At 29.2% G+C, this 11,003-nt stretch overlaps 2 protein-coding genes across 2 annotated transcripts; one reads left to right on the plus strand and one right to left on the minus strand.

Annotated features, from left to right (window-relative positions):
* Positions 1-1,888: 1,888 nt before the first annotated feature.
* On the minus strand, positions 1,889-2,827 carry LOC113866313. The gene has a single exon (XM_027501195.1). The coding sequence runs from the start codon at positions 2,825-2,827 to the stop codon at positions 1,889-1,891; it is 939 nt and encodes a 312-aa protein (XP_027356996.1).
* Positions 2,828-7,075: 4,248 nt separating this feature from the next.
* LOC113866314 lies at positions 7,076-7,336 on the plus strand. Its single transcript, XM_027501196.1, has one exon. The coding sequence runs from the start codon at positions 7,076-7,078 to the stop codon at positions 7,334-7,336; it is 261 nt and encodes an 86-aa protein (XP_027356997.1).
* Positions 7,337-11,003: the final 3,667 nt, after the last annotated feature.

Raw genomic sequence — 11,003 nt, forward strand, 5'->3', positions numbered from 1 at the left:
GACAAGGTCTCACAAGGAAAAGAAAAATAAAGTCTTCCAATCTAGGTGAGATACAAAAGTTGAAAGAGAAAAAAAAATAAAAATTTTCCTCTCTTCGCTGTCGTTTTTTTTTTTTTTTTTTTTTTTCATTTCTCTTTAACCAAATTGCTACAAAGGAAGAAGAAATATTAATATTGTAGCGAAAAATTGATTCAGTAAAATAAAATTACACTTTCTTAAAACTAAAATTGTTTGATAACCTTTTAATTTTATGAAAAATTCTCTTGTGTGTATAATTAATCAAGTGTCATCAATTGCTAGAATCTAATTTCTTTCTCAACATTTTTTTTTATAAACATTGCTAGGAATGTTGAATACTATATAATTTGTTTAAGAAATTTAGTTTTGTTTTTCCAATTATAGCGTATCTTGTTGATTTATATACGCAAATCTTAAATAGCAATTATTTTAGGAAAGCAGTTGTTTTGTACAAAACTTGCGTCTTGCAAAAGAACCGGAAAAGGTTGGTCTCTCCGGACATAAAAAAAAAATGAGCATTATAGGAAATAAAATTATGTAGAAGAATCATACAGACAATTTAGAAGAGCAAGATTTGACTCATCTTTAGCAGCTGCAACTCAAAGCAAAACATCATATTGCTGTAGATATTTAAAGTATAACCACGTTTTTAGTACAGTTGCAACTAACACGAGAACATGGACCACACCAACATGTGATTAGCGGAATTAGGCCTGCTAGAAGCATGCCAACCCCATACTGTCATGAGCGAAAATCCCCTGTCTGTGCCGGTGAACAATTCGTTTTCATTACACAAGTTGAGGAGCAAGAGGAACCAGGGCCAATTATTAGAAAGATTGATTTTCTTCAGCAACTGTCTTAATAATGAAGGAATGATTGAGAGACCCCGCATAACCTAACTTTAAAATTAAAACATACATACTGATTTAAAAATTCTTTAAACTGCATTTCAAGGGTTCATTAATCATCAATCAGCTCCATAAAATTATTATAATAATAAATGATCAACGATAAAAATAATAATTTATATGCAATTGTAATTTTAAACTTCAATATCACAAATCGATCGACAATAAAAATAAAATAATCATAATAATTAAGAAAGACTAAACCCACATCCTCTTAACGTTCAGTTGTGCTCTAATTATATTTCAGAAGTTGGCGATTTGAAGTAGGACTAACGTGCGACCCTTTTTATCCTTTGCGGTTTTAGGCTTTGCCTATATTGATTAGTTGTCATCGTGCTTCATGTCGTCTTCCTATTAAAGAACCCTGAACATGCCATGTGCGTCACGAATGGCTCATCGCGCAAACCCTGCAGTCCCAGGCTTTCCTCTTTTCTTCTCTTTTTTTTAAGGAAATTCGTAATTATTAACTCTTCTTCTCCGTTTCCTAAATAATGAAATGTAAAGTTGAAAAACAAACAATTTATCATATCTTATTCTGTAAAACGGTCACTTGGCTACGTGAACATGAGGTTAATTAATTCATGAGATATCGATCAATTAAATTTGCTTACACGTATAAGTCACGCTCCGGTGATCTTTAATTTCTACAGCGTAGAAATGCGCGATCTAAGTATTGAATTCACAGTCAATTACCAAGCGTGTTTATGCAGGTTCAATCCTCACAAATTCGGCGAAAATAACTTCAAAAAGAAATAAATGAGAAAGATAGGAAATGAATTCAAATTAATCTTTATAACGCCTTTCGATTCAATATGTTGTTGTCATAATATTTGTGTGTTTACATGAACGAGAGCATGAAATATTATCATTGTCGTATCCTTGTATGCCGTTAAAAAGAATAATAAGAAAAATACATTAAGAAAATGAAAAATATTGTTAAAAAAAATAAAAAATACAAGTATCTACTGTGTCAGGGTAAGAGTGTTGAGCAGTGCAACCCGAGAATTAATCAAAGCCCTAAAGACTTTCTCGCTAACAGTTTCAATGGCACAGATACATTCTTCCAAATCCCGCATTCTCTTAAAAACCAATCTCATCTCTTCATCTCCCTTATTTTTCAGATTCTTCAGGCTTTCCACCCCATCACGCTGTCGAAGTTCTTCAATGCCTTCATTTTCCTTCTTTACTCTCCCACCTATTCTAGACAACTTCACCATTTGCACCCACGACAACCTTCTAGACGCAAACGACGTAGCGATCCCGTTGAACAGAGCAACGGAAACGGACACCGTCACGCTCATAACATCAGCGATGACGTGTCTCAGTTCAGCGTCCACCACGGACGCAGGAACGTGAAGCATGCTTTGTTGATGTTGGGTGACACTGACAGTGACACATCTAAGACCAGACACGAGCATCTCCATTTCCTTGGCGATTTTCTTCTTAGCTTTGACGTACGCAACAACCTTGGATTCGTCGCGCTTCCTTAAAGCCATCTGAGCTGAAGAGTGGTCCTCCTTGAGAGCGAAGAGGGATGTTTGGAACATTCCATAAGCGTCAACGAAGCGGAGGAAGTGTTCTAGAAGATTCTCGAGCCACATAGGGTGGGAGCGGAGGGAGTCTAGAGTCTGAGGGAGGTGGAGGATGTGTTGAAGCGTTTCGTGAGTGTCTTTGAGAAGGGTCAATGCGTGGGAAAGGTCTTTGGATGCGAGTGGATGGGTATTGCAATTGGAGGCCCATTTTGTGAGGTTTTTTGTGTCCTCTTTGATCTGAGAAATGAGAGGGTGAGATCTTGATGGAAGACTTATGGACCTTATGTGGTGGGATATGTGTGGTTTATGTGATGGACGGTTAGGGTTTTTGTTTGGAAACGAAAGGGATCGCCGGAAAACGCCTACCATTTCTGTTTGTTAAGAGAGACAGATAGACAGATTAATTTCTTGTGTTTTGACGAGCATGAAGGGATTTTGTTGAACTATTTTTATACTCACACATGCACACGTACATATTTAATTATTATCTCTAAAAAAGTTGATAGGATTATTATATTTTCATTATTTATAAATGTGTCAGAAATGAGTAGAAAAACATCTAAAAATATAATAGAAAAAAAAAACATACGTAAAATAATGTAGTTGAGAATATATAATTTGTTTAGAGACATGTTGTTTTTCGGTGAGTAGCTCTCAGTAGATAAAGTCGTCAGAGTTTCTATAATTTTCATCCTCTGCATTCATCGTGGGGATTAGACGTTTTTGCAGATAACCATAAATTTTTAGTTTCCACGTTATCATAATTTACTTTCAAATGAAAGTTACACTAAATATGTCCAGCACTCAATGTAAATAAATTGTTTAACATAATTAAATGTTATCGCTTTTATAATTTCACATCTATTTTCTTTTACCTCAATTTTTTTATTATCTCTTTCTTTTTTTACTGCATTGCTCTTCACATTTTTTTTCTTCTATTTTTCCTTCTTTCTATTTTCTATCGTGGTATGAATTTAAAAATCAAGCAAGAGTTCGTATATATTAATTTTTTATATATTTTTAGTATATAGTTAAAAATATACAAAGTTACCTTAATAAAGAGTTCATCTGGTGGACAGTAGCAAGCAAACTAAACAGAGTAATAAATATTGTGAGATATACAGGGTAAGATGATGTTTGGCCTCACATTTTTCAGCTTTATTTTTATTTAAAAGTAGGAGTTTGTTCTTATTAATTTATGTGAGCTAGATAATTTTCCTGCGTCGCTGACTGAAAGTATAGGTTCAACCTTCCTTCTTTATCTAAATTTCTAACATCAAAGTAGCTTTGCTTTTCCTTGCAAAGATGGCTAATGTCAATCCTTACTACTATAAGATTGCATTTGATTTAAAGGAGAAAAAGGAAATAAAAATAGTACCGTGCAAGTTTGTGTTAAGTTTTATAATATCTATACCATTCTAGCGTTTTAAAAAAATAGTGGACTTAAATTCACACAAACAACAACTTAAATGTCCATCTTTATGTTAGGTACATAAATACTTTGTCTATAAAACTCATTATTCACATTTTAATTAAATAACAATACTATTTTATATTTTATTTATAGAAGTGAACTTGTTGGCCGATCTATACAATAAACATTCTTCAACTAATAAGTTTGAAGAAGATTTCATAGAGGTAGTAGTGTGACGCAGTTATGAAGACGAATATATTATATTCTTATTATAATAAAATAAAGTATTTTATTTTAAGATGAAAAAATTGAGGAAACAATACCCAATTTATGAATTGTGACTATAAATTTCATGGTTATAGATAAAATTTTATTTTTTATTTTAAATATATTACATTAAATAATATATACGTATGCGGTGGATTAGATAGTAAAGCATCGATACCCATCCTAATTCCAAAAAAATTTATAAGTAACTACTCATTCAAGTCGTGGGAATTTTATTTTTTTTCCCTCATTGTAGGTACTATTTTATATATACACGTGATTCGGGTCTAATTGTCATCTTTAAAAAGAGAAAGTCTCCTTGTTTAATTTTTAAGAAAAATAATAATATTATATCCTCTTAAACATTAATAAAAATAATATTGGGAAGTAAGATAAGATCAAAAGCCAATTTAGCAGACACATGCAGTTTAAAAATCATAATTTATTTTCCTTCAATACTAAGGGAGAAAAATATGAGAGATCTAAAACCTCGCAACTCACTTTTCCTCCCTTTCTAAGTTTTAAACAAAATGTTAATGTGAGTCGATAATAAGAAGTGAAGGGAAGAAAGATGAATCTGAATGTGATATATCCAGTTGTTGATCGATCATGTGAATAACTGACGCGCTACTGGTTCCTCATTCTGTCCCCGGGAGAAGGGAACACCACGCTGTGTGACACGGTGACTGCATGATTTTAGGAGAATATTATATTTTTTCACAATTATATAATATATGTGACAGCTTTTATTGTCTCCTTAACTTTAAAAAACACTTTGACATGTTTGTCTAAAAGATAAATAAAATATGATATTATCTAATATTAACTACCTATTTTTATTCGTAAGTTTGAAGAGGTCAGTATACTTTAAGAGAGAATGAAGACTGAGAAGACCGTAAGCAATAACACTAAACTATACCATTATATCTATGTTAATTATGCATACTATATAAATTTTGGATAAATTAAACAATCATAAATATATAACAAAATATAACTTTAACAAAAAAAAAAATATTCTTCAAATAACTTGACCTCCACGCTCACGTATATATCACTCAAGGCACGGCTGTTAAACTTTGATTTAAAATATTAATTTCAAACAGAATTAGAAAAGGAATAGTACTACGCAACCTCCTCGCATTATCAGGGAATTGCCCGAAGAAACAAACTACTATTTCTAAAATTTAAACATGTGATGATAACAACAGTAATAAAATATCACAACTTGCATGCATATATATCATGGTTCAAGCGTAAGAAATTTGGTTTTTCTAGGGAAAATTAAGTTGAAGTCTTAAGGGTTGAAATTTTTTTACTCTTATACATGAATTCATCTAACTAGATTCCAATTAATAGGGTCTCAATTTAGCTTTTAAAACAAGAAGTATTTGAGTTCATCGACTGTTTTCCCTAACTTATTTAAATAAGTAACATGGTTCGTGGAAATATTCTTCATCACAGTTTAGTCATTGGATTTATTTAAGTATTTGAGTTAATCATTACAGTTATAAAATCCCATAGCCATATCAAGAGTTACATAAGATGATATATACACGAAAGGCTGACGTGAAATTTATTAATTGAAAAATACACTGTAAATCGATAGTATTTTAATGAGTAAGTTATTTGTTCACACAATTTAAATAAAACTACAACTTTATGTGTTAATGACTTCTGAAACATGCTAAATATACATTTATTGAGGTGGCATAAGAAAAATATTAGTATACAATAAATATGATAAAATTAACTATAGTTGAGTGATAACAATGATGTAAAGTATAAAATGACTTGTATGTAATGTTATTCTATAATTATGTAGAACAAAACATTATCGCAGCGGAATAATTTTCTCTAACCACAAAAGATGGTTCCGGTTCAATCTTCGATGGGGCCATGTTATTTCAACGGTTAAAGATATTTTTTTAGGAAAAAATTATTTTTTCCCTATTTTTTTGGCCAAAACGTTTATATTTTCAGAAAAAATATAATATTAAAAAAAAAACCATTTTACATCTATGGGTTTGGTTCAGCATCACGTGAAAGAGGGGGTGGAGAATAAAACACCTTTCGTCTACGTGGCTTTCTTTCCCGAACCAAATTTGAAATTTGTGGCAGAATGTTTTGACGAAGAGGATCTTTTTTATACCCTTTTTTTCGAAACTTTAATTCTGAATTTAGAGAGTAATTTATAAATTATATTTTTTGAATTAAATTTATGGAATTCATGGAATGCAAACAAAATAAAATACGGAGTGTAAAAAATGGGCCTAATGAATCAAATTCGTCGGCCCATTTTCTCTATGGCCTCTCCTTGCGGCTAATTAAACCCTACTTCCCTGGACCAAAACATATATTAAACTCTGCCCCCTTTATGGCCCAAAAAATCCTTCCTACCCCTTAACAGCCCGTAAAGCGAGTTATATAGATTCAAAATATGACGATTAAAAAAAATGCGGATTAAAGATATGACCCTAAAGATTTGGATAGTGTAATTTTTTATAATAAAATAATTTTAGATGAGATGTTTTTTTTAATAAATCATCTAATATATTTAACTTTTTATAACTATTATATATAACTCTTATCATACTTTATTTTTACTTAAATTATTTAAAAATAAATAAATTTTTTCGTCAAAAAATGCAGAAAACAAAACAAGTAAGAGAGTTAGACACGAATAAAATGTTTTTAAAAATGGTATACACATTAGGAGGGTTAAAAAAAGTAAAAGAAAATGGATATAGATAGTCGATGAGAGTTAAAAAGAACATCGGTTGCGTGGCATGGATATGCGTCGCCACGTAAATAAAGAAAGACACTCGTCCAACTCACAAAGTGAAACGAAAGTCTACATAATCTAAGAGGCCTCTCAGAATGTGTTGCATCAGTTAGAGAAACAAGTGCATGGTGAAGTGGTGAAATTGTGATCAATGGAGAAAGAGGGTGAAAAGCAAAAGCTGGGTGAAGGTCCCCAAATCTCAAGAATGGAACCTGTTACACATGCTGCCTATGGTGGTGGAATGTACGGTACAGAAAAAGGGCAACAAGAGAAACAAACAAAGGCACCAGCTAGTGAGAGCCAGAGTGCTGATGGCCCTGTTGATAAAGACACTATCAAGCCCAATAACCGCTCTCCACCTTCATCTGGGGATCGAGATATAGATATCACTGGCCAGTCTTATATCCAGTGACAAAATATATAACCAAAATCAGCATAACAGTCATGGCGTTACTTCGTCTTTTTATTATTTTTGCTTTCTAGGTGGTAATTTATGGTCAGTGTCTTAGTGGGTTTGTTATCTCCATGAGTACCTTTGTAATGTTGTTTTTTTTTTTAAACCAAATATATATTTTCTTTTATCCCTTTTTTTTTCTGGGGGTTAATTTTTATCTGCTTGAAATATACGCATGGAATGACTGTATTTATAAAATTTAAGAACAGTAAAATCTACCACACATTAGGCAAAAACTTTAAAGTCAAACTAATATCTACACATGCAATGACACTGATATTTTTCAGATAAAATAATGTTCTAACTGATAAATGAAATGGTGTATATGATTTTTATTTACGTCATTGACTACGTAAAAATGATTCTAATTGATTTTGTTCAATGCACGGACAAATTTTATGGACTCTATCATTCCAACCTTGTTTTCTATTCTCATGTCGGCACGCTTGATTGGTTTACTATGCTCATGACAACTTCGTTGCCATTATTCTGATTAGTAGGATTACTGTTTTAAGAAAATTATTGGCGAACTTGATTGAGAATTAATTGTAAAATTAAAGCAATGTGCATTTATCTTCTGTTGTTAAACTTTCCACCTCGTAATAGAGATTGTTCTGGACCTTCTATTTTTGTGTGGATTCAATGGCAATTTTAAAGTATACACATCAGCTAAAGAAAAAAAGGAAAACAAATAAGGCGTTTTGGATGAACATCATCCTGAAATTTTGAGTTTAGTTGTATAAACAAACTCTAAGAATACATATGTAATACTTCTCAATAAATTGAAAAGTTGTTTTATTGACAGAAAAGTTTATTCGAGCAAAATAATTTAATTTGGCGAAGTATCCTTTTTAAGTAGCTTGGATTATTTTCTAAAGCGTTATTTCGAGTAAAGTTTATTTTCATTATCATTAAAGTAATGATATAAATTACTTGTTTTATTTAATAAAAATATCTATAAATGAAATAAAATAATTTATTATTTTATTTTTTAAATGATAAATTATTTCCAAAAATATATTAAATTAATATTTTTTTAAGATAAATGCGTTTTGCGGAGCTATGCAATGTCTTAGCTAGGTTAACAAAGGGATAAGATAGTAATACGATAAACAAAATAAAACTATCATAAACAAACCTTATCAGTGTCTCTCGATTTGAGGGAAAATTTGATAGAATTAGATTTAATATATTTAAAGTATGTTTGTATTTTTAAAAGGAGTTTTTTAAAATAAAAAATAAGTATATTTATATTTTTTATTATATTTTAAACTGTATACTTTTTAATTTAATTGATGAATTTTGAATTTATTATATTTAATTTTTTTCAACCGTTCATACGCGGTCTTAAAGTTTTGAAAGTAAATAATCATCTTAATTATTTGAATGTCACATGTAAACACAGATTTTTTTTTCTTTTTTTTCAAGAATAGTTCTATCAAAGATCTAATACATGTGCAACTCTGAACAAGTTACACGATTATGTTGATTTTAAAGTACCCAGTGGAATCTTTGGTGTAGTATATGAAAATATCAACCATTAGAAAATTTAAATAAGTTAGCGTAGTTGAAATCAGTCCCGTGAAAAGATAGGAAAACAGGGTGGCAGAGGCTAATTATTAGTTGCTCAAGCTGGTGATTATTGATTTAAATGAGACGACTCCAACGGTGGGTTATCTTAAGAAATTCATTTAATTTACATTACATATTTAATATTTTAATTAATTTCAGTGATGATATCAATAATTGTACCATGTGGAGTCTTTTCGACTGCAAAATATCTAACTCTTTTTTTTATATCTTCAAGTGATACATTATTATATATTTTACCCCTTTTATTTGTCACATCCACTTTAAGATGCTACATTATATACATATGCAACTATCAATATTTGGATACTATATTCATTGTTTAATTTATTTTTAAAAAGTCAAGTAAAAACGATGTGAGTATGAAACTATTACCTTTAAAAATTTAATGTATTAGTGAAAAATGCTTTAAGATGTTTCTTTTGTGGGGAGCTTCAAAATTTATATGAGTTTAAATTGTGATCAATAGTTTGTTTCCATTAAAAATATAATTATATGATAAGGCATATTTAAAATGTTATATGTTTTATGAAAATTTTAAAATTAATTATGCACAGAAAATGTATGAACTCGTTACACCATTTATTTTGAATAGATGATTATAAATGTTGTTAGGCTAGAAGGAAAGCTATCACACAGCATTGCTAAATTGAACTAACATTTTACCTGCTTCCATAAAATTTGTTGTTGTTTTTTTCTACGGTATAATAATTTATTACCTAATTTTTTATAGTAGCTTCTTTTAAATATTTATTTAGGAAAGTAATACTCAAATTAAAAAATATAATGAACACATTCGTGTATATGTATTTTTTTTATTTTTTTTTGGAGACGTGTATATGTATTTTTTAAATCCTTGGTACGTATTTTACTATTATTTATCTTTTGATTGTTTTAATTGTGTAATTATTTTGAAAATCATATAGAGACAAAGGAACAATTAAAGAATCAATTAATATTACCCTAAAACTTTTAACAAATAAAAGTTCATTTTTTTAATGTGCATAAATAAACAGAAAAAAAGAGAGAATGTTTTTAAACATTATAGTCAGTCGCTTTCTTCAAACTCTAGATCCTGGCAATCTCATATTTGTACTTTTGTTGACGGTATGTATTTGCGGCATTTAATTGATTTCGTTTTTTTATATAAGATAAAATTTTAATAAAGATTTGAATATGTAATATTGTCATTACATTAAATTATATTAAATTATTGTGTATAAATTTTCATCATATAATATTATACAAAATTTTAAAAACTAAATTAATTATCCTCCCCCAGCATCCGTAATTATACTTGATCCATAAATATATCTGGTTGAATTAACGAATAGTTAATTTAAATAGCACACGTTTAATTTTTAAAATATGTCAGATCATGCATGAAAATATCATTTTTTATTTAAAATAATTTGTATTTTATGAAATTATGAAAAAGTATATATGATTTAGATAAAACTACGATAATTATTTGAATTAAAAAAGGTATTAACCATATCAAAACAAATTAAAAGGTCAATAATTAAATCCATAATATTGCAATTGGGTCCATGCGATTAAAACTTCGTTTTTCTTTATTCAAATATCCGTCTATAAATCTTGAAAACCACGTGGGGTTTTACGCGTTTAAAACTAGTTTAAACATTATTTTAATTAAGTTGACAGTGCTTCTATTTTGACGACCACTTTAATATATGCAGTGTTTTTATTTTCTTTCATAACTCAATGTTAGGCTTCTTCTTGGATTTCAGCTTATATATATAATTTTTAGGCTTAAATATATTTTAACTAATTTTAAATAAAATTTATTTTAAATTATTATTTATTAATTTTTTTAATACTTAATTAATTTTTTGTTTTAATTCTATATTTGATATTAACATTTGTCGGTTAAATAGTGACATATTTTACAGTTTATTACATTATTTTTAATTTTTTTTTGAGTCACGTCATTTTTAATATTTTTTTACCTTATTTTTAAATTTTCATATTACGAATTTATATTAATATTTTATTTTTAAACAAAATTAAAATA

This window comes from Abrus precatorius, unplaced genomic scaffold, assembly GCF_003935025.1.
Source record: "Abrus precatorius isolate BTA unplaced genomic scaffold, Abrus_2018 Scaffold4, whole genome shotgun sequence".
In the NCBI taxonomy this organism is placed as follows: Eukaryota; Viridiplantae; Streptophyta; class Magnoliopsida; order Fabales; family Fabaceae; genus Abrus; species Abrus precatorius.

Excerpts from the sequence above, each read along its gene's own strand:
- LOC113866314 (XM_027501196.1), top strand. The coding sequence starts at position 7,076 with ATGGAGAAAGAGGGTGAAAAGCAAAAGCTGGGTGAAGGTCCCCAAATC.
- LOC113866313 (XM_027501195.1), bottom strand. The coding sequence starts at position 2,827 with ATGGTAGGCGTTTTCCGGCGATCCCTTTCGTTTCCAAACAAAAACCCT.